General features: G+C 44.1%; 3 protein-coding genes across 6 annotated transcripts in view; 2 read left to right on the top strand and 1 right to left on the bottom strand.

Moving 5' to 3' along the window:
- Positions 1 to 1,325: 1,325 nt before the first annotated feature.
- On the bottom strand, positions 1,326 to 16,033 carry SUGP2 (SURP and G-patch domain containing 2). 4 transcript variants are annotated; one of them, XM_026038744.1, is made up of 10 exons: positions 15,919 to 16,033; positions 13,303 to 14,991; positions 12,234 to 12,351; positions 11,023 to 11,525; positions 10,739 to 10,850; positions 9,908 to 10,434; positions 8,936 to 9,000; positions 8,357 to 8,493; positions 5,814 to 5,934; positions 2,680 to 2,738 (listed from the first exon to the last, which is right to left on the bottom strand). In XM_026038744.1, exons 1-9 carry the CDS (start codon positions 16,031 to 16,033, stop codon positions 5,814 to 5,816), a joined length of 3,387 nt encoding a protein of 1,128 aa, XP_025894529.1. In that variant the 3' UTR covers positions 2,680 to 2,738. The 4 variants fall into 4 exon arrangements, with proteins under 4 accessions (XP_025894531.1, XP_025894529.1, XP_025894528.1 ...); XM_026038743.1 differs by lacking the exon at positions 2,680 to 2,738 and adding an exon at positions 4,352 to 5,632; XM_026038745.1 differs by lacking the exon at positions 2,680 to 2,738 and adding an exon at positions 4,352 to 5,632 and having other exon boundaries at positions 13,309 to 14,991.
- Positions 16,034 to 16,701: 668 nt separating this feature from the next.
- ARMC6 (armadillo repeat containing 6) lies at positions 16,702 to 21,333 on the top strand. Its single transcript, XM_026038749.1, has 8 exons — positions 16,702 to 16,733; positions 17,043 to 17,203; positions 17,607 to 17,689; positions 18,023 to 18,593; positions 18,968 to 19,113; positions 19,912 to 20,043; positions 20,584 to 20,721; positions 20,965 to 21,333. Exons 2-8 carry the CDS (start codon positions 17,083 to 17,085, stop codon positions 21,175 to 21,177), a joined length of 1,404 nt encoding a protein of 467 aa, XP_025894534.1. The 5' UTR covers positions 16,702 to 16,733; positions 17,043 to 17,082; the 3' UTR covers positions 21,178 to 21,333.
- Positions 21,334 to 21,752: 419 nt separating this feature from the next.
- Positions 21,753 to 22,737, top strand: part of SLC25A42 (solute carrier family 25 member 42) — an 18,610-nt gene continuing 17,625 nt past the window's right edge. The window contains exon 1 of the mRNA XM_026038750.1: positions 21,753 to 21,895. The gene's annotated coding sequence lies outside the window, so the exon portion shown is untranslated. The remainder of the gene's footprint in view (positions 21,896 to 22,737) is intronic.

Below are 22,737 nucleotides of genomic sequence, written 5' to 3'. Positions count from 1 at the left end.
CCGCGGCGCCCCACGCGGGCCGGCCGCCGCGCGCGCCCCTAAGATGGCAGCCTCCCCCCCGGCCCCGCATCACCTCAGGGCGGCCGTTGGCGCGCGCGTCACGTGACCGCCGCCCGCCCGCCCGCGGGCACGAGGCGCCGCCCGGCGGCCTCCCGCGTCCCTGAGGCGACGCGCGGGGAACACCGCCCGGCCGCGCCTTTAAAYTGGTTTTATTTAATATAACTACTAATAATTTTAAAATATTTACTCGGTATCCTCTTAAAGCACCTCTCCCGGTGCTATATTGAGGCCTCAGAAAAAAAAATGTGAAAGAATAAAGCCATTTCTGTGCTTAGCGACAGAGCGTCATCTCCCCTGCCGCCTTTACTGATTTGTTTTTTTTGGGATATCCAGTGTGGTAGAACCAATGTATGGAAATTAGCACCACTTTAGAATGAATGTTTCACTTCTCTCTTTAGTGTCCATTTATCTTCTTTGGGATTTATATCCATTTTGGTCAGGGAAATGTGGATAAGAGCAACAATAGGTTAGTGATTAAAATACGGAAATGGCTGGTAAAATAAAACAGGGATTTTTTGTGTGCTTTCCAAACTTAACAAAACTTACTGGCCAMTCTTCAGTTAAAATAATTAAAGAATACATGCAACTAATCAGTAAGGTATCAAATAAAACCATACTTAGAGCTTAGATTTTCATCTTAGTAGTGTGGGACCTCCAAAAAGCCTCCCATTTTAGATATTTTTTCCCCCTTTCCCATGCAAAAACTGTYCAGGTTTTTAAATAGGTCTTTAAAACTGTTTGAGGTCAGAAACTTTTGTTAACTTCATAATTCAAATAYGCTGCAATTAGCTTCAGCCAAAGAGTTCTTTTAAAAATAAGACCCTTTCTTGCTTTGCACTTTACTAGGTCTTCATTACCTGGTTGCAGAGTAATAATTCAATATTACTCTGCACCTATTACTATGCCAATAATACTCCTTCCCATTTACCATCCTTCAGCCCTTCAGAGCAAGCTTTGGTTGGAAGGAATTTAAAGGAAATTAGCAGAACCTGCTAAAGACAGGAATTAGGCACAAAAAGCCAAAGAGAACACACCATGTGCTAGTGCTTTCTTCAACAGCAGTAACTTTATTGCCCACAGATAACGCAAACAGTTTTCCAGCCTTGCTGCAATTCAGCAAGTTACCTACTCAACACGGTTCACAAAAGCTATTTATTTCCCCAAGTACCCTATGTTTTTTTTGAGCACGGTCCCATTTAGGTGTTGGTTATTGCTCAAATGCACAGTCTGGTTGTGAATGGCCACTCGGTCGTGAGATATGCAGAAAGAAAGACGGTACAGGAATTCCAGAAACTTGTTCTGYTTTATAAAGAATACCTACTAGGGGACAGAAAACAAGCCAAACTATCAGTGTTTGAATTTAAGAGTCCAGACTTTCTATGGGCACAAAACCAGAATAGAATATAGAATGAAATATCAATAGAAAAAAATAAAATACTGTACATTTTTTTTTTTTTTGAGAAATAACATCTCAACACAGATTTAGTGTTCACACTAAGGATGCTATAGTGTTTTATATATATAAAAAGCAATAAATAGGAAAAATGTCATTGGTATTACAACAACAACTTTTGAAAGCAAAAGAATGAAAACATCTGTATTAGTCCAGGATGATTACTCCAATGCAAATTGTTATGTCTGTAGGTCTTCTACTGCATTAGTGCACCTCCCACGAAGTRGGGATGGCCTCATTTCTCTCTTCTGAGAGCAAATTTTCTTTTTTATTTTTTTTTTCCCCAAAACCAGGTCCATATGCTTAGTAAGATGTTGGAGGAAAAGCAAAAGAAAAAAAAAAACAGCTTGTTTTTGTCTCAGGAATGCTTGCTACAGCTGTCAGTAGAAAAGGAAAGGAAAGCAGGACCTGGCTTGTAGCTTTAGCAGATAAACACTCATTTTACCTCAATAGACGGCTGTTGTATATGTGTTAAATTTCATTTTGTTGCATTCTTTTTCCTCCCTCACATCCTTTCTGAAAAAGAACGCAAATTTAAATGTAACAGTAAACCACACACATATGTAAAGAAAAGCTTTGCTGTCCTAAACTCAGGGCATTGAGAAAAATCAGAGAGAGAACTAATTCCTCAGATGTGAGAGAAGGGCAAAACTCTTGCATTTTGCCTGGACACTTTTTTTTTTTCCTTTTATTTTTGCATTCATGTTGCACATAACACTGTTGTACATGGGTTTCATGCACTGGAACCCATGAAAAAGTAACTAAGAAGTGATTCAATGGGTATTCTTTACAGAAACCATTTAGCAGCACAGAAACGGAGGGACCTTCCTTCCCTCAAACGCTACAAAATCCTGTTTTACGCTAAAATAATASTGCATAATCTCCCACTTGTTAGTGCCAAAATGATGCATATCTCTCACAAAGGGCCAAATTCACAAGCAAAACATTTAAACCAGGAATTGTTTAGTTCTACATTTATTGCAGATATTAAAAGATTAACAATGCTAATGTTTACTTACACTAAAAAGAAATGTCAGTTATCCAATAACATAAGCATCTAATYGTTACTAGCTTAGCACTACTGCCAATTTGCACCAAACAGAAACTAGCAAATTGCTCTACAAGATTAATGGCAAAGAAAACAACCAAAAGACAGCAGACACAGCACTGAAGTTAGTTAAAATGTTCACTGAAGCTTGCAGTCTTCATGGAAGAGAGCCTGGAACTAAAATAACAGAAAAGAAGCTAGTAAACCTTAGACAAGGCAATGCATCTGCATAACAAACGTTTCACATGTACATGGATTTAAATTTTCCATCAGAGCTGCCTGCAAAAGCAGGTCAAAATAAAAGGAAATTCCTTTTGCAAAAGGAGTGTAAGGTCATCTCTTGGTAAAACAAGATAAAAGTGGCAAACAGTAACCCACTAGAGAGCAATATTGGAATCTCAGCGCTAGCAGCTGCTCCGCTGCTATCTTGTCCAAAATTAAAGTTTGGCACAAGAAAGTAGGCCATGCYGGGTAGCAGGTTAAGATTTTCCCAATGTTCATCTTTACTTTCAAGACAGCATTTTGTTCTAAATTGACTTGCACCCCGTGAAAGGACGATACCATTTTCCAATCCGGATATCCAGAGTTTTCCCAGGTGGGGAAGCAGCTTTTTAGCATGTGCATCCCACTGGCACTGTGCTCAGCAACCTCAGGTTAAACCAGAGCAGCGCAGGATGCTGATCGGGGGCGAGAAAAGGGATTTCCCAAGTAGTGTGAAACAACACCGGGTCTTGTGCCTTTCTGCAAATATTGTAGCATACAATGAAGAGTGCTTCCCAAGCGTGAATGTGAAAGAAGAGGTGAGCAGGAAGCTTGAAGGGAAGTAAAAATAAAAATGTGAACAGCAACACTGTTCACAGCTTCATGAAGGATGCTAAAAGCAAAGCTGAATGCTTTGTTTCTCTGCTTGGTTCCAGAGTGCCAATCTAAAACAGACTACAACYGATAAATTTCATTTTTGGATGGTTTAATTTTTACACTGTCACTGCTAGAGGCAAAGGAAAGAAAAGAAGGGCAGTGGGGAGCACATCCAAATAGGAATTTAAAGGTAAGCACACTGCCAAATGCTGTAACAGATGATCTAAATGCAGTCCATGGTCCCAAATATTCATGGATTTAAGATATCTCCAAGCAAAGCCTAAGAGAAATCACTGGACAATAAAGCATCTTTAAGCAAGCGTGATAACCAGATAAAACTTGAGAACTGGGTCTGTATTAATGGTCTTGATGCTTCAACTTCTTGTAATGCAGAGGTGAAAATACATACATTCACTCAAAAAAAAANAAAATACATACATTCACTCAAAAAACAAAAACCAAACCAAAAAAAAAAAAAAAAAACCCCAGAACTATCAGCATAACATTTTTCTGTACCTGCTATTATGGTTTTATGTAGTGTACAGGTGCTCCAACTCAAACTGAATGATCAGAAAATTATCCCAGGACACGATAGTGTAGCTTTTGGCTTCACAGACCCATATAGCAAACAAAAATCTTGCATTCACAAACTAAAACTGGTCGGTAAAGGCAAGGAAAAGCTGGCTGCTACAGAATGAAAATAAGACAACTCCTTTCAACCAGGTTTTAAACAGAGAGAGAAAAATATCAGTTTGTCCTTCAAACAGCAGGCACAGGCAAGTTGATAACTGAACACGTTCTCTTGCATATTGTCAGTTAGGAACTTGGGATGCTGCCACATCACTGTGAGGTGCTATTAGCCACACACCACAAGCTCTTTGCTTCACAAGAAGCAGGGCGCAGGATGAAAACAGCAGCAAGACAGCACTCACTCCTAGTAGGCAAAACATGCGTCAGCTCAAGATAAACTCTCTTTAAATAGAACTTCAGTGAAGTATTATTGTAACATTCAAGTGAGGATTTTTCGCTAGTTTTAGAAAGGTAACACTAGGAGTATGCTAAAAAGTGGGATATTAAATTGTCCCTTCAGTAATCCAGTCAGATCCCTTATTGATACAAGTCTGAAAAAGATGAATGATCAGACCTTGAATATTTGTCTGCAGTAACACTGCTAAATATTTCATTTCTTCAGAACTGCTCCACCAGGAAGTTAGGTAATGTGTTTTTATTGAAGCAGGGTAGATTAATCCAATCTTCTTTCAGTAAATTCTAGAATAATCCCTTCGACTCACAAGCTTTTTGTCTTTCTTTCTTGGGATTATTCAATAAAAGAACTTCTGCAAAGCAAGTATTTAATAGAAACAGAAATGACTCTAAACTGATGGTCTTACACAACTGATGATCCACTTCCAGATGATTTCTGGACATCTGACTTCCAAGCATCTTCTTCAGATTTTCTGCAGACACATGAATGACACCTGTTCATGGCTTAAACTTCTTTGAGAAGGAAAGAAGTTATTCAAGAATTGTTGGACAAGAGCTGCAGATTTGTGTAAAAGCATAAAAGTACACTTAAAATGTGTACTGCTCGTTTGTTACAATGAAAAAACGTAGCAGCTGAGGTTTTCAAGTAAGAGTTTAGTGTTCTCAAACTCGGATGAACCATTATCCATCCTACACTTAAAGCAGAGAATCCTATACAAAACAAGCATGCAGGTAGTAGAGACTGTTCTTAAAATTGCTGTGCGGAGGAAAGGACTCTGCTTTCCACAGACTCCAGAAGTAGATCAAAAGATCAGCCCATCAACCAAATTGACCAAAATAAAAGCTGAACTGCCTTGCAGTAMGATCAGAATTTGAGAAGGTTCTTGGCTTCAGAAAGGAACAGAACCAAAGCTGGATAGTCACATTTTCAGTGTTGCTTATTCTGTTTGGAGAAAGCCATCTCATCACGTAACAAGCAAACTTGGCCAAAGAGAGAGGTAATCAGGCACTTCCGAGAACGATTCAGTTGTTTCTTCCTCAGAAGATGACATCCAAGTCGTTAGCTTGCACAATTAGATACAAGACTAACTTGAAGCTTGGAAAAGGGTTCGAGTCCAATACTATAGAACAAAGCGTTCTTCACACTGGCATGCTCTGCTGAAGGTCTTTCACACAGCAGCCTTTGCATATCCGTGCACTTTCTAGCAAGCGAGTCTCTTATGTCAAACCTAGAAAGTAAGATTTGGGGGTAATTCAGAAGTTCAAAGTAGGTCTGGGTTTTCATGAAAAGTACGAAGCCAGATATACTCATGGAAACAGTAATATTTTCTTGGTAAAGGAAGATTTTTTTAAAAAAAGGTATTTTCATGTTTGCAAGAATTCATAAACCASGTTGGCCATTGCACATACCTATTTACTTGCTCTTTTCTGCCTGTACATTTGTATCATTCTTTGACGGAAAACATCAAATGCATCTTCTTTATTTTCTTCCCCTGCAACACCCAAGCCCTCCCCTGCAGAGGTAGCACCCCTAGGGAGTAAAATGAATAGTTAGAACACTCTGTTGCTGTTACATTTGATAATGCAGAAGAGATCTAAACAACTGCTTCCAACACAGACACAATTCGAGTGGAATGCAATTCTGATACTTTGGAGGGAAGGACAGCAGAAGCTTGCTCCCTGACACACCATATCCACTGTAAAACAATTCCCACCTCCCATCACACATGCAAATATCCACTAGAAGAAATTGCTCCTCTGATAATAAGGGAGTAGCCAAGATAACAGACACCTAACAGATGAAATTCTTACGTGAACTCTTGTAGCAACCACTTTATTTGCAGTAGGCAGAATCTTCTGTTGAAGAGATGGCAAGAATTGCCACGTTTCTTCGAACTTAAAAATGATCAAAATAGACACTTTAAGTGGTGTTTCTTGCTCACTCCTCGAATCTGGGTAAAATCTTTGCCAAAAGAACGTAATACTGCTTGGTTGGAAACCTCTACAAACTCAGGTCTTGCAGGACCTACACAATGGGAAAAATGCAGATGTTGCCCTCCCCAAAAGGTGAGTTAACAACTCATCTCTCGTCATCCAATATGCCATCCGAAACAGATGAGCTTCAGCAAAATCAATGAAGCTTTTTATCCTGAAAGTAGATGGGAAATGATTCCCACAAGAATGGTGAAATATCAAATATAAAAGCCATCTCTCTTTCTCCAAGTTATGTGCATAGAACATACACTTTACACAGCTAAGATTAATGAAACGGATGCCTTAGAAATGATGCCCCATGTAAGTTTTATCCTCCAGGCAAGTTACTTTAGTATTATGTATTAAAAAATTCATTACATGAAGGAAAAAAAAACAGATTGTCAGTGTCCTGAAATCAGGATTGCTGTGCGATGAGGGTAAAATAGGAGAACCTTAACTAGTACAGATAGAAATTACTCTTATCCATTTTTTGTTCTGACGTGTCTATTTAAACCAAGTAGTTCACTATGCAGATCTAGAATACTCACAGACTCTTAAAAGACAAATTCACTTTTGTCATCAGAAGAAGAGCTAATAATTTTAAAAGGGGAAGAAAGAGTGGAGACAGCAAATTACGAGGTGAAAAAATAAATCTGCCCTGTATCAGAGCAACAACAATAGAAAGCAAAATGTACTCATTTCATCCTCACTGAAATCTCAAAGGATTGTCCAAAGAATGGCTTTGGTGGGAAAACAAGTGCAAGCTGTGAAAGTAGTCAACGCTAAAGTTATCTAAGCAACTCTCACTACATTACACAAAAGTCAATGTTTTTGTAAGAGTTACAGAAAGCAGATCTTTGCTGTTTTTTCAGTCATCTTTACAGGAATGACAGTAATAGGCTTGAGTTGGAGAAAGTGTATCTGCACATATGAAAAATGCAGTTCATGGAGTAGGTCATCAACTTAGAACGTGCTGCACCAACTGCCAGACCAGATACAAGCAAACAGCTTAACAACACCTGGGCAGGGTGGCTTGTGCCAGGAGCTACAGAAACCAAAAGGTTGCTGAGACCAAAGATTAAGTATTTTGGGTTTAAGAATCAAGACTCCAACACCGGTGAACAAAGGACAGCTAGAGGCAGCGTAACTTTCTCACTGTACACTTGCTGCTGAAAAAAGGTATCAACAACTACAAGTTGTTTTTAACCAGACTAAAATGATCAGCATTGTCAGAAAATAGAAAATCCTGGAGAAAGTAGGCAGTTTACCCATAATTGTGTGGACTAGAGAGCTTGTCATAGGGGTTCAAAGAGAAATAAATTGTTTCTGCCTCAGCATTCTGCCAGGGAGTTGAAGGATGTAATATCCGTTCTCTGTGCAGGCAGCAGAGGACACGGGACACAACAACTTTAAAAGAGAAAATGAAGATTCAAAACCAAAGTATGTTTTAAAGAACAAGCAGCACACTTACCTTCTGGCAGGTGCACTTACCTCTTTCAGCATGCATTGGAATGAATCACATTTACAGTGAAAATGATTTTGCTGCTTGAACTCAATAGTAATGTGTTCGATGCTCCTAATGTGTATGATATTCCTAAAGTCTGTTTATATATTATTATGTACCTGTCATCACAACAAGGAGAGCCCTGGGGTAAGACTGTGTGTTAGACAACTCCTACCGGCCAAATATCCTGAAGGAGGGGGATACCCATATACCTTTAAAAAGCATCCGTGCGCTGCAGCATTCACACTGCAGCCTTTAGATGTCAAAACGGACAGCTCCTTCTAGACCAAACTTTGCCCAGTTTAGCCAGGAAACACGTGAAGTCTGCACGCTCAGCTTTAGTGAGGCCAGAGATAAAGACAGGACAACCCCCCGAACTGGCCATATCCAGGCGGGTCAGACAGCCATAGTTACTGTTAGAAGCCCAGCCTTTGTCGCAGCTGTCAAGCTGCTGCAGTTTGTTCCCATTACATACACTTTTACAGGCTCTCGGATTCCTTTCCCTCGTGTACCAAGGCCGTGTCCTTCTTGCCAGCCCATCTTCTGAAGCATCTGGAAACCCACGTTTTTGTTTGTCAGTTTCTTGTGGGAAAATTCTAAATCTTTAGGTTTCTGCAGAGAGGAAAAAAAGACAGAAACAGAGTGGGCTTTGGTTACACAGAGCCACCATATATTTAAATTAAACAAAAGTAAATTAACCATGTTTATACAGAAATATCTTTAAGCAGCATTTTTCCATTCACACAGAAAAAGTCTATCAGAGAATAAACATCCACTTGGCCAATTTAAAGAGTATTGAGAGTATTGTTTTGTTTTGAGAGAGGACAAGTTTAACACACAGCTGTTCAGAAAGACTCTAAAGTAAGATATCTTAATTTTGACACAGATAGTAAGAGACAACAGGAGCCATGGTTGCCCTCAGACTGAGTCCAGTCTTTTCCAGGATGTAGCTTCTCGGGCTTTAATTTAAGAGAATGACTCATTAACAGAGGCTGTCTCTTTTAAAAGACAGTTGATTCTCAGAATGCAATAGCAAACCAGAAGAGTCCTTTACCTTCTTCTTCTTTGTAACTGGGCAACCACGAGGCCTATCATAAGCGATTCTGACAGGTTCGTGAACTGCAAAGTCAAATCAAAGAAAATTTGGCTGTGAAAACAACCAATTTTAATACAGAATTCCAAAAATACATACTCAAGTGGGACTCTCACTTTATGCCTTTCTCTAAATCCAGTGCCACCAAGAAAGAGCAGAATGAAAAGAATAAAATGCTTTTATCTTAATGACAGAACTAATGAATTAGTTCTATCCTTCCCTTTTAAAACAAAACATGCTACCTAGTTTTAGGCAAATGATCCACACTGGTGGATAACATTCTGTAAGAGCTTCACATCTTTCATTTTCATGAGCTTCTGTTATGCTCCCAGAGAAATTCAGACTGGACTTAAATGAGGTTATTGTAAAATACGGTCATAACATGAACAACAAAATTTATCAATACATATTATGCAGATAAAAGATATTTATTAAAGTAGCTGCAGAGTATATGCAGTARCAAGTTTTAAGAGTTGGTCTCTCAAGTCTTAACATCATGACACAAAATAAGAAAAATACATTTTGACAAYATCGCAGTGTTTAACAGGTGTAAGTAGCTCTGGAGTACAGATTTTTGATCTAAAAATATTCAGAATATGTTCACTGCTAGGCTTAAGTTTCAATCTGCCATATATTGATGAAATAAAAGCTCACAAAACTACTACTAGGTTTTTCTGAAGCAGCAAAGGATAACGTTTACGTAGAGGGTTTTTAGGAGCCATGTTTGACAGGTTCTCAAATGGGAAGCCAAGCTTTGCTATTGCACTAGAATACGAAAACTGTTACCCATTAATCAGATTTTCCCGTGTCATTTGAATGAGACTTTTAAATGAACAGCATTCTCATTTTTGCATTAAAGAGATTAATTCCTTCAGCCAATATCAATCAGTAACACACTACAAAAATACAAACATCCTTCAAAATAACATTCACCTTTTGGTTCTTCTATGAGACATATCCTTTTAGAGGCAGGAATCATACCAACTTTCAGTGACTTGCTGCTGATTCGTTTGCGAGGAAAGAGGGTACCGGGAACAGGAGTAGATGCCTGTGTTGACAGATTTGGTACAGTACCATCAGATGATGTGGCTAGCTGCCTTTCACCTGCTGAAATTTCCTCTCCCGTTTTGGAAATCATCTCTTCAGCTAGGTTCTCCTCACTTCTACCTGCTGAGAAGTCCTCCTCTTCTCCCTCCTCTGCTTGTTCCATTCCCATTTCTTCCAAAGGTCGGGAACTATCCTCTTCAAACTCAGCTTCCTCCTCGTTTTCTTCCTCCTCCTCCTCCTCTTCCTCTTCTTCCTCCTCCTCTTCTGAAACATCCAGATTTCTCTCTTCAGGTTTAGTACCTTCCCCAGCATCAGTTGTTTCTGACAYAGTACTGAAGTTAATAGATGGACATAACTCATAGACTTTCATTCGGTAAAATTTGAAAGCAGAACTATTTCGGTCCTGTAGAAACCTGGGCAAAAATTACAGTGAAAATCATGTCAAAAAAGATTTTTCTTAGCCATCAGGAAGCATGATACTACAAATAAATCCCTTATTCATTTTTGAATGGCATTGTGAGTGGTGTTTAGAAGCACTGCAGTATTCCTTTACAACACATATYGAACAAAGCAATCTTTCCATTGAAAATCTTAGAGCCATAGTCATCAGCAGTTCTCAAATAGCTTTTGAAAAACATCTCAATGTGATTATCTTCATGATACAGACAAAATAAACATTTTTATTGGCAGGCTTTGATGAATGTGTAGGTTACTCACCAAAGATCAGGGTTATCCGCACTGTTGTCTATGCTGAACTGCTCGATTTCTGGTCCTACCTGAGCAACAAACTTGGCCAACTTCTCAGCAGTTTCCATYGTTTTAGCATCCACTGCAAGAAACAGAACACCCATGCAAAGCCTACAGCACTGGAACATCAATACAGTTCAGAACTACCTACTTTAGCAACATATATAAAGATTAGAATTTCCAGTAGAACATTCTATAGAATCTTAATTATTTTCTCATATATTTTTTAAGTCAAATCTTGCATCTTCACTTACCATCAGGAAACTGAGAGGACAATGGTGGGAAAAGGTCAGGTGGCGCCAATATATCTTCAGATTCTGTCCCTTCTTCTGCTGGCAGAGAAGCTTCTGGACATCGTGAGGACCCAGTTGTATCCAAGGAGGAATTCTTTTCAGCCACGCTGGTTTCGGACACAGAAGGCTTTGACTGGACTGAGCCTTGGATGTGCTTGTCTTGGTGTTTCAGCATTGTGCCAGCTGACAGCACAGTCTGTGTTGCTGTTGTCGCCCTCCTCCCCTTCCTTCCTCGAATAATTCCACGTTGTGCAGTAATTCCMAGTCTTTTTCTTTTAAATAATCTTCTCTTAATACTTGCTACTTTCCTGGCATACAGCATGGCCCTTACTGATTCTGTTGCAGATTCTTCTGGTGTTTTGCCCTCACCACCTGCTTCCTTTCCAGACGACGTCCGTCTTTGCATCTCCGCTAACCTCAGTCTGTAATATTTGTATTCTAGACTATCTTCTTCAGACAAGAACCTAAAGAAAAATGAGAGAAAYAGAATGAAAGCCTAAGCCAAAAGCACAACTAATCTCAAATTCTCAGATCAGAAACTTAGTATATCCCTCTTAAACACGGTCAGTTGTTACTCAGGTTATTGCACTAACMGTCACCTGCACAGGGTTTCCCTCAGAATAAAAGGCAAGTCCATTTCTAAAGCAGCAAATAAAGAAAAYTTTGTCAAGCAAGCAAATGATAGAGGGTATGACATAAGTTATTTGGCTAGCAATTAAATAGCTACGCTGCACATATGTACATACTGCCACATTAACAGATCTTTACATTTGGAGTGTCTCAGCTTTCCTTTTCCAGTATTATTTGGAGAACTCTAGTTCCATAAGTCTGTTACATAATTTTTTTAAGGCATATGTTAACTACATTTGCTTAATGCTTTCTCCTTGTAAACAGAGATCGGTTTAAATTCTTGCATTCGCATCAACTTAGAGTCACTGCTGACAGATCACAATGTGGACTACTAGACAAAACAAAAGCACCAGGACAAATTCCGGGGATATCAAGCCGAAGAATTAATTAGCTGTGCAAACATTTTCAAGCAGTCAGGTGAAATATATCATAGGCTTTGATCTTACACCGAGTGAGTGGAATATTAATATTCTACGTATCTTCAGTGGAAGAGAGCAAAGTGATGTTATGACATACTGTTCTAATTGCACAAACACGCCTACCAATATTCAGGACAGTTCTTTTGAGCGTTTCTTTCTTTGGCAGACAAGGTTCCTGCAACAATGCTATTCACTAGCTTTTCAATTGTCTCTACAACTTTCCGATCCGCTCGCTGGGGGACTGCAAGAAGAAAAAAAACAGAATCATTTCATTATTCTCGTCAACAGAGTACGGATATATCCTCTTTCTATTCTTTTGACATACTGACATTTGTATTTTTTCAACAAATCAACACACACACACACACACGAGATACACTTAATAGAATATGTTAAGGAAATGTCAGAAACTTGGATCTCTTTCCTCAACTCACTTTACATCTACAACAGTTCCTTTTGAGGAGCATTGYGGTTTAAGAAACTTATCTTTTGCCATACTGGGAAGATAAGCCATCTTTGAAATGGCAATTACTTTTAACACCAAAATGATTTTGTGCAAACATATTTGAACGCTACTTTGAAAGGGTAAGTTGCAAGTTTAGTCATACAGGGTCAGTRCTGTAAAAACCCCACTGCTGAAGTCCAAAAAGGAAGGAATGGATGAGCACAGTAAAGAATAAGCATACTTCAGAGAGCAAGAACTATGTGGCCTAATTCAGGAAAGAAGCACTATTCTTAAAGATCATAGTATATAAACAACTTTGAAGAAATATGACTGCACCTGATAGAAGTGGAAACTGCAACATCTCATAGCTTTGCTTACTTGCAAATACTTAATTCTGCCACGTAGCCCACTGCCCAATTAGTTGGTGGGTTTCGCTGTGCAAATATGACCCTGGGCTCCCTAGCTCRAGGCTGGGATGGAAGTAGCTGAAATAATCCTAAAAAATCCTCAATCTGAAGTGCAAGCACATGTAGGAAAGGAGGAGGAGACATGCTTCCATCTGCAGAGCCTGGCACAGAGCTGGAAGCTGCTGCTCTAACAGTGCTACAKGCTGCGCCACTGCCAGGGATTTACATGGAACTCCCAGCATCAGGGATTCCCGACCTAATGGAATCACAACCATTTGAGCTAAAAGYCTGATGCAAAGAAGCTACACACTGGAAAAGCATCTCACAGAATTTCACTTACTCTTACTTTTGGGGTCAGGAGAGGGTTTTTTAAGCTGTGCTTGTACTGTGGACTCCGGTTCAGCTTTTTTCATATGAATTGGATATCCACTTTTCTCCAACCAGGCCTTCAAATTTTCTATGTACTCTCTTCCAAACAAGGTTGAATCATCAAAATTGGGGAATAACGTTGGTGCAGGAGCCATTTCCTGGAGCCCTACAGCTTCAAGTATTTTCTCTTGTCTGAAAACAGATGCTAATGCAAAGGTCTGACCCAGAAGCGCTAAAGACTTACGACAAAGAGAAACAGTGGTCTCAAAAGCATTTGCCATTTCTCTGGGATTACCAAACCCACTTGTTTTAATGCTTAATTCATAGGCATTGCAAGCCATGAGCAGAGGCGTRACACCTTTTAGCAGACGGTCTTGGAGCCTCATTATGTATTTATCAAAAGGTTTTATTATTTCAAAGAAGCAGTTCTTTGTTTTCACAGCACCCTTGTCCAAAAGCATATTTAAAAACTCATTATCCACTTTGGGAGTTTTCAGAGCAGCGTGTTGTAAACTCTTGATAGCAAAGAAACAATAATCTCTGTGCTCTGGCTTTAGCGAGCATTTGAAGGAAGCAAGCATTTTTGCGCAGGTTTCTGTCTCTAGCTCAAAGAGCGCTCCAAAGAGCCGGGAAAATTCTGCATCRTTTTTTATTGCATGAAATCCAGCCCATTTTATGATTTCTATTCCAAATGTTGAAAAAATGTCAGACTTGTCCACAAGGTCAAAACTGAGATTTCTGAAAACGTGAGCAGGCTTTGGAAGCCTGATGATAGGTCTCTGGGTGGTTAGAGTTGGTCTCTGATTAGGACGCGGAAGCAACTTTTGATTAGGGTGCGGGATGGTCACCGGCCTCTGGTCTGGACATTCGGCAGTCTCAGGCATTTGATCAGATTGCATAGTCGGCTTCTGTTCAGGCTCTGGTTGCAGCTTTTTAGTGTTCCATTTCTTTAGCGGAGGTTTGATATCTCCTTTAAATACTTTAGCTTTGGCAGCACCCCTTGCAATACGTTTTCCTCGCAGAACTCTTCCCCTGCCAATGTTGCCCCTCCGCAGCGGGGGCCTGAACTCACTATCACTTTGAATTCCAAAGTCCATATCATACTCCTGACTTTCCATATTACTGTAATCATCTTCCATGAGTCCAGGAGATCTAAAATCACCTAAAATATGCGAAGGACTAAAGTCAGTTTCGTGTGGTCCGCTGGACTCCCAGGGTTCAGGGTGGCCGTAGTCCTGGTCATGAGAAGCCAGGTCCCCGTACTCCCGGTCATGGGAAACCGGGTGCCCATATTCCTGGTTATGGGAAACCGGGCGCCTGTACTCCCGGTCATGGGAAACTGGGCGCCCATATTCACGGTCATGGGAAACCGGCCGCCCGTACTCCCGGTCGCGAGTTGCTGGATGGCCAAATTCCCTGTCATGGGATACCGGGCGCCCGTATTCCCGGTCACGCGCCGCTGGGCGGCCATACTGTTCGTGGTAATAGTTATCTTTCCTTAAAAGAGGGCTGCCAGATCTGTAAGAAGGTCCTGGATATTCATCTCGAGGGTCTTCACTCCAGTCATCATGGGGATGGTGCTGGGTGTCATCATGAGCATATCTTCCCTCATCATGAAAACTGTCTTCATATCTCGGTCTTGGGACTGGCCTTGAAGGAGCTGAAATGAGAAAGACCTGAGTTCATATCTTGTACAGCAAGAAGTACTAAAATAAATACAAATCTCAGCAGATTTGGATACCTGACTGGTCAACATGCCAAGTCTTTGAGGCATTGTACCTAACTTTACAACATTCCTATTTACTTTCTTATACATCTTGAATTAATAACAAATAAAATAAGTGATTAAAAATACACACATACATGAGAAAACAATTAAAACATTTTCAGAGTTAAAACAGAAATGCAAGTTCTGCTGTGAGAACTGCACAGGCGAAGAGCCTATTTTCTACACGCTGATATGCAATTGCCCAAGATTTAAAGAACAGGGCAGTTTTTGAAGGAAGCTGCTTCTGCAATATCCAACATTGATGGATGACAGAAAGCCTTGAAATTCCTGCAAAAGTCAGATATCTTGCCCATTCACTAATTCTACGGGATAAAAAAATACGGGACGCAAGAGCAGCCTGACTTTTCACATTAAATCATTGCTTTGGAATTTAGAAAGCACCAAGGAAACAGAAAAAAATCTTATTTTAAAGCACCTAGTTTGCTGCGAACGCCACCCRCATCGCTCCAGACACTGAATATCCGGAAGATAAAAGAACGTGCCGCTCACGCACGGATCACATCCACCACATTAATCTCTTGCTTTGAGCTTTTCCCTTCTCTAAAAATAACSGGCGCCGGGGAGCCCCGAACGCACGAACCGACGGGACACCGGGGCAGTCCCGCCCCGCGGCCTCCCGACACCGCCGTGAAACCGGAGCCGCTCCGCGGCGGCCCGCGCAGGACCCCATTGTCCGCCATCCCGTTTTCCCTGGGGAYTCGCCCTCCGCGGCGACGCTGCCGGCGGAGCGGGAGGCCTCTTCCCTCGGGAAGGACAGGCAGGCGCGGGGCGGCCCGGGACAGCGGCGGCCGCCGGTACCTTTGAAGGGATGGAGAGGCTCCTCCATGGCGCCGCCGCGCTCCATCCGGTACCGCTTCACTTTGTCCTGCACCACGGCGTCGAACGTCTCCCGCGTGATGCGCCGAGAGGCCATTTTTCACCCCCCCGCCCTCCCTCCCCCTCAGCACAAAGCCGCCCCCGAGCCGCGCTCCCGCCGCGGCCCCTCCGCGCCGCCACCGCCTGAGGTAAAAAATAAAACAGAAGAAAGAAAAAGGGAAAACCGCGGCGTGAGGGGGCAGCCGCGGCCGCCTCCCGCCTTCCCGCCCCTGGCCGGGCTGCGGAGGGAGGGCCGGGGAGGCGGCGGGGGCGGCGTCGCCCGCTCCCCGCCCGCACCGAGGCGGCGCCCCCGCRGCCTCCCCGCCACACGGGGACCTCCCAGCAGGCCCCGCGGCGGGAGCTTCACTCCCCCACCCACACCCAAGCCTCACTGCGCCTGCGCGCTGCCCGCCCTACYGGGGCGCATGCGCAACTCTGTCCCGCCTACAGGGGAGGGGGAATGGCCGCAGCCTCCCCCGCCCTCACTACGCATGCGCGAACGTGCCCCACCGTCTAGTCACCAGCTAGTGGGGCTGTGGCGCATGCGCACTGGCAGCTCCGCGCTCCTCCTCCCCCCCGCCCGCAGTGTTTCCCACGGCGGTGGCGCGTGGCGCATGCGCGCTGGGACGACCGAGCCCGCCAAGGGGAGCCGGCGCGCCCGCTGTCTGCGTACGGTGGCTCCGCGGGGTCAGTCTCTTCAGGCCGCCGCTCTTTGTCCGCCGGGAGGAGCCCGTTGGGGCGCGGAGCTGCGGGCTCAGGTGGGTGGTGGCGGGCGCCGAGGTGCCCCACGGAGCTCTCCCGGTGTCCCTTGTTGCCTGGCTGAAAAGCTCTGGGGGAGCTGGGGACACTGAGGGGGAGCGCGGGGCCAAACCGGACCGTGAGGGAGCGGAGGCCCCGGCAGGGCCCGGCCATCCTCCGGGTTCTGATTAAAATAAAATAAAGTCATCATTTGGCGTTGTATTTTGGGTTCAGAGTTCAGCGGTTTCACTCTGACGGTGAGCGAGTTGGTCTCTTTGTCTTGAGAAGTTTTTGTACCACAGCTGATCCCGGCCTTTCCTCATTGACAGGGTGGGGAACCGGTTCATCCCAGTCCGGAGCTGCGCTAAAATGGGATCCAAGCAGATCGCCCAAGAAACGTTTGATGATGCAGTGCAAGAAAATATTACGGAGTTTGAAATGGACCCAGATGAGGCTGTGAGAGAAGCTGTGCAGCAGTTCGAGGCCCAAGGTATCCTAGATCTGTCTATTTTTGTTGTTTCAGTTTTTTACTGGTGGAAATTTTGGCTATCACAAGATGTAAAAGAGTATTCGTGCAAGGTTTGAGCAGCAGGTACTGAAATGAAGCCTTTGTGGCATAGAACATGGGTGTTGTTAGTATTAACCTGTCTTTATGGAATAGTTACGATGGAAACACTCCTTTAACTGACATGATAAACTTCAATTTAGAGAATAGAATTGAACTTCTGTTTTTCTCCAACTGATATTTATCTGGAATTGCTACTAGACACAACTTTGGCAGCTTTTCATGATGCACTGATCTGAGCTTTTGTATGTTTACTGAGATTAAACTTAACAAATTTGACTTGAGTTCCTATATCTTTATTAGTCTTGTTTTCTTTTTTACTTCCTAGGTGTTGATCTAAGTAACATCGTAAAAGCTGTGAGGCAACCTACCTCTGAAAATGGCCAGGAGCAAAAGCATGAAATTTTGCTGGTAAGATTAAACATTTTTGTGGCCTTTCAGGAATCAGTACTGTCTTGCAGTTTAAGTAATAGACTAAGAGTCTTCAGACACAGCTTCTATACTTCCATTTCTGACCAGTTTCTATCTGAGCTCTTGAATAATGCATTCCTAATGCTGCATTTGTTAATTGAAATATATGTATGAATACAAAATACCGAGGTTTCCTGATAAGGAAGTGCAGAGACTGTCTTTTGTACTTACAAGCAAATTCTGTTGTGACCAGGTAAAGTTAAACGACGATTTAAAATGAGAAAATTACCTGTTACGTTCAGGTAGGAAAGTAATTCTTTTTCTCTTCTTCAGACTTTAGATGCCCTCAGGAGATCTGTTGCTGACTCGGATCTCACTGAGATGGCCGAGCAGCTGGGGCTCTTCACGGAGCAGTGTAAGGAGCAGCTGGCTTTCCGCTACCTGGCTGCGCAGCATGGTGCCTATTCCGTGGTATTCCCTGCCTTCCAGCTGGCTTCTGGAGACAGAARTTTAACGCTGAGAGTTTTTCATGCTCTGTCTGCCGTCCTGGATGGACAGCCAGACCTGCTTGACGCGGCTGGCCAGGACCTCCTGCTGCAGACTCTGAAGGAACAAGCGGAGGATGCTGAGATGGTGCTCGCCGCGCTGCGATGTGTTCGCCACGCCTGCCTGAAGCACGAGCAGAACCGGCAGGACCTCGTGAAAGGCGGCATCCTGCCGCTTCTCACCGGAGCTATCRTGCAGCACGGAGGCAGCGCCGAGGTCGTGCGCGTGGCCTCCTCGGCGCTCCGCATCATGACGTTCGATGATGACATCCGYGTGCCCTTTGGTCACGCTCACGATCACGCCAAGATGATCGTGCTGGAAAACGAYGGGTTGAGGGTCCTCATTGAAGCCGCAAAGGGTAAGGTTAACCCTTTGACTGTTGGGTCTAATTTCACRTCGTCTTTGATGTCTTAACTCAAAACTGCTTCATAATAGCTGAAGCTCCTCACAGGTAGTTTTGAAATATGCTGCTAAAATGATATTTAATTCGTTTGATGAAATATACTCAGAGAAACGTATCTTTACTCCAGAGGCTATCACTACTCTTAGTTGAGACATGAAGTGTACAAGGTGTCATCTGTGGTGATGTGTTTTAACATGCAAAATGAAATTCACTCCTCTTTAGTTGTGATTTTATTTATTTTATTTTTTAATTGAACACAGCAAAACACCTTGATTCTGTAACACCCCTCCGTGCTTGTACTTACTCTATTCATCATCTCTCCTCTGCAGCTTTCACAGATAACTCCAGCGTTCTCAGTGAGCTGTGTGCCACTCTTTCTCGCCTTTCTGTCAGAAATGAATTCTGTCAAGAGATTGTGGACCTTGGGGGYTTAAATTTCATGGTGTCTCTCCTTGCTGACTGCATTGACCACACAGTGAGTGAAATAAAGTGCGCTTGGGTGTGGAGGGGTAGCACCAAAGAGCGTGCTTCTAGCRTGCTTTTCCTGGCTGCGAATGAGCTTTCAACTTTATGAATAACTTCAGGTGCAATTGGAGTTGAAACCCGACGATAAGAATGCAATAATTCTAACCCCATACTCGTCGTCACTTCTTCTGCCCCTTCTAGACCCTGAGCAGTATTCTCATTGCTCCCCAAAAGGCTGAGTTCAGATTTCACAGAATCACAGAATGGTTGAGGTTGGAGGGGAGATCTTCTAGCGATCATCTACTCCAACCCCCCTTCTCTAGCAGGGACACCCAGAGCATGTGGCCCAGGGTCGCATCCAGACAGGTTTTGGAGATCTCCAGAGGAGACTCCACAGCCTCTCTGGGCAGTCTGTTTCAGGGCTCTGTCACCCTCACTGTCAAGAAGTTCTTCCTCATATGAAGATGGAACTTATCAACCCCCTTCCCATATTCAGCTTTCCCACGGCCCTGGCTAGAAGGGATCCAAGAGGACTTAGATACTTGAGTCCTTTGAGTACTTGAGTGGGTTGAGTGGGTATTGAATTCTTTAAATKTTGAAAACCCCTTTCAGTCCAAAGAAGATTCCTCGTTATTCCTCCTAGCAAGAAACTGCTTGTGAGGTGCAAGGGACTGAGAATAACATTGCTGTTCATAGCTGGGGATTAGAACTATTTGAGTGGATTCACTGGGGTCTGTTCTAGTCATCTTTCAAAGTCTGCGAAGCGTTTTCTCCTGCGATCTAAGCTGTCTTTTCTTGGTGACCGCAGGACGTGGTGAAGCAGGTGCTGAGCGCCATCCGAGCCGTTGCAGGTAATGACGACGTGAAAGATGCCATAGTTAATGCTGGGGGAACGGACCTCATTGTGCTGGCCATAAGCCATCACCTTGCCAACCCTCAGGTATGCAGCAAAGCAGTTGATGATATCCCACCAAGGCTGAGAGTAGAGAGCAGTTTGGGGGCTCATACCTTAGCAGCGTTGTGTTTTGTGGGGCAGCAGACCTGCAGATACATTCTAAGCGTAGTCATCTAAGCGTAGTTGCTAATAATTGTGTTTCATCTTCTTTTCTTAGCCTGAACAATATGTTAAACCTTTAATATCTGCTTATTATAGAGTGTTAAGTGCATGCTTGGGCAAAAAGCTGTGTAAAGATATACCTACCTTAATGTATTACGCTGTTTCTTGTCCCTGAATCAAATGAATATGGGATAGTCACTTAYACCTGTGTGGTTGGGGGTGAAATTTCAGCTACTACTGAAATKATTTTTGATCTGATGTAATTGACAGTATAGAACCTGTTTTACATGCCAGAGAAGCAGCAAATTTTATTTGGGAGGGGAGAAAAAAACCCTTAAGAAGTACTAGAAAAGCAAAACCCTGAGCAATTTTTTCCCTTAATGCACCATTTTCAGCTGGTGAGACCCTCCTCTTTGTTTGCAGATCTGTGAGCAAGGCTGTGCRGCCTTGTGCATGTTGGCTTTGCGCAAACCTGAGAACTGTAATGTCATCATGGAAGGCGGAGGGGCTTTGGCAGCCCTGCAAGCCATGAAGACGCACCCGAAAGAAGTGGCCGTGCAGGTATTTGCCTCTTTATTTATTCAGGATTAGAGCTGGTAGCGCTCGTTGCCTCGTAGGGATTTTGTCCTTTACTGACAAATGCCAGAAGGTTATGAGTATGTTGGGAAGATAGCCGAGCAGCTTTCTAAGAGCTCACTAGACCTGTAAGAATTAGAAGGTATTTTATGGATGTGTAAGACTCTCTACGTCTTCCATTTCCCTATAGAAGGTGCTAATGTCTCTCTCATTTACCTCTGTCCTCAGAAACAGGCTTGCATGCTGATCCGCAACCTAGTCTCTCGAAGTCGGGACTTCTCTCAGCCTATCTTAGAGATGGGAGCTGAGAACCTAATAACAGAAGCTCGTGCGACGCACAAGGACTGTGACGATGTGGCCAAAGCTGCCCTGAGAGATCTTGGCTGTAAAGTGGAGCTCCGAGAGCTGTGGACAGGTCAGAAGGGAAGCCTAGCTCAGTAAATCATCAGGCCATTGAGCACTGGAGCTACAAGGCATCTGGGTACACGAAGCCTGAAGCGGGGGGACCCAAGTGTCATGGATTAACTTGCAGTTACAGCTGAGCTGGAATATCTGATGCAAATGCCTGGCTTGTGAGGCTGCAATGAACTTTTTTTTCTTTTATGGGAGCTACAGCTGAAATGGCTTTATGCACTCACAGGCTGGAAGTCACCTCTGCATAGTCATCGTTGCCTGAATCCCCTAACGCCTGAAGCTAATCTATTCTCCCCTGTGGTTTTCTGTGGTATTTGTTTACAGAACAGGGCTATTCCCATGTGCTCTGTTCTATACAGTAAGAGCAAAAGTGGATCTTATTTATAGGAAATTGGTACACACTATAGCAGCCGGTTCTGGCTCATTCTGCTCCTTGCCAGTGGAGGCTCATAGCCTGCTCTTGAAACGGAGTGGATAAGGAGGGGACCCATGCGTAGTGATGTGGTCTGTCCAATTTAACTATTCTAATCTATTTTATTGCTGGTTCAATACCATATTATGTTGCCTCTTTCTTTTGGATTTCCAGTAAACATAGCATTTTAAACGGATGTGAAGTAAGGAATTTAAACAATAAGACCTCAACCATTACCTTTCAGGAGGAAAGGTTATGGTCTCCTGCAGCAAGACGAGCAAATTGGGGACCGAGGGTGAAGATGGTGGTTTTAAAGGCAGGGACAACGTGGCAGTGAGTACCATGGAAGGGGGAGCTGGCTCCATTGGGGGGTTCCTTGGGTAGCACTGCCCTGAAGCTGATAAAATCCTCCTCCTGCACTGTTACGTTTTCTTTGAATCAGTATTTTCCAGTGCGATAGTTTCTGTGGAAATGCTGAGCCTATAAAACACACCTAAGATGCGTTTAAGCACGGAGCCTTTTAGAGACAAGAAGAGAAAGGGGGTAAAAAAAGCCTTGGGGCCGAGTGTGTAATGGAAGGCTGCTGCAGCCCCATGTTATCTCTCTGATAAGGGAGGTAAGGTGCTCTCAAAGGCCGCCCTCGCTGCTCCCACCCCGCTGTTGATAGGAGCAGAAGCAGCCGGGAAGCCGCTCTGTGCCCTTGCGGTGGCAGGGCGCTGGGGAGGCGGCTGCTGACCCGCCCTGCCCTGGGAAGGGGACTGGCTCGGTGCTGCGAGCGGAGGAGGAGGCCCCGCGGGGCAGAGSCCCGGCGCTGCGCGGGGGGAGCTCCCGGTGCCCCCGCGTAGGGACCGCGGGGCTGCAGGCAGGGCTCGACCACGCGTCCCCCCGCGGGAGGGGGCCTGGCCCGGGCCGGAGCCGCGCGCGGGGACGGCGGGACCCGGCGGGGGCGGCACCGGGGCGGAGCGGGGGGGGCGGTGCGCGCTTCCTGCGCGGGCTCTGCGCCATGCGGGACGGCGCAGCGCCCCTCCCCTGCTCCTCCCGCCCCCTCCGCGCACCCATTGGCCACTGCCCACGCCCGTCTGCGGCCACGCAGCCAATCCGCGCGCGCGGCGCCGCCTCCGCCCCTGAGCGGCGCGGCGCCCATTGGCCTGGCGGCGGCGCGGGGCCCGCCCCCC

This window comes from Nothoprocta perdicaria, unplaced genomic scaffold (genome assembly GCF_003342845.1).
Source record: "Nothoprocta perdicaria isolate Ctin4 unplaced genomic scaffold, notPer1 scaffold_218, whole genome shotgun sequence".
Lineage (NCBI taxonomy): Eukaryota > Metazoa > Chordata > Aves > Tinamiformes > Tinamidae > Nothoprocta > Nothoprocta perdicaria.
The sequence above is the reverse complement of the archived record's forward strand: the minus strand, read 5'-3'. Positions and strand labels throughout refer to the sequence as shown.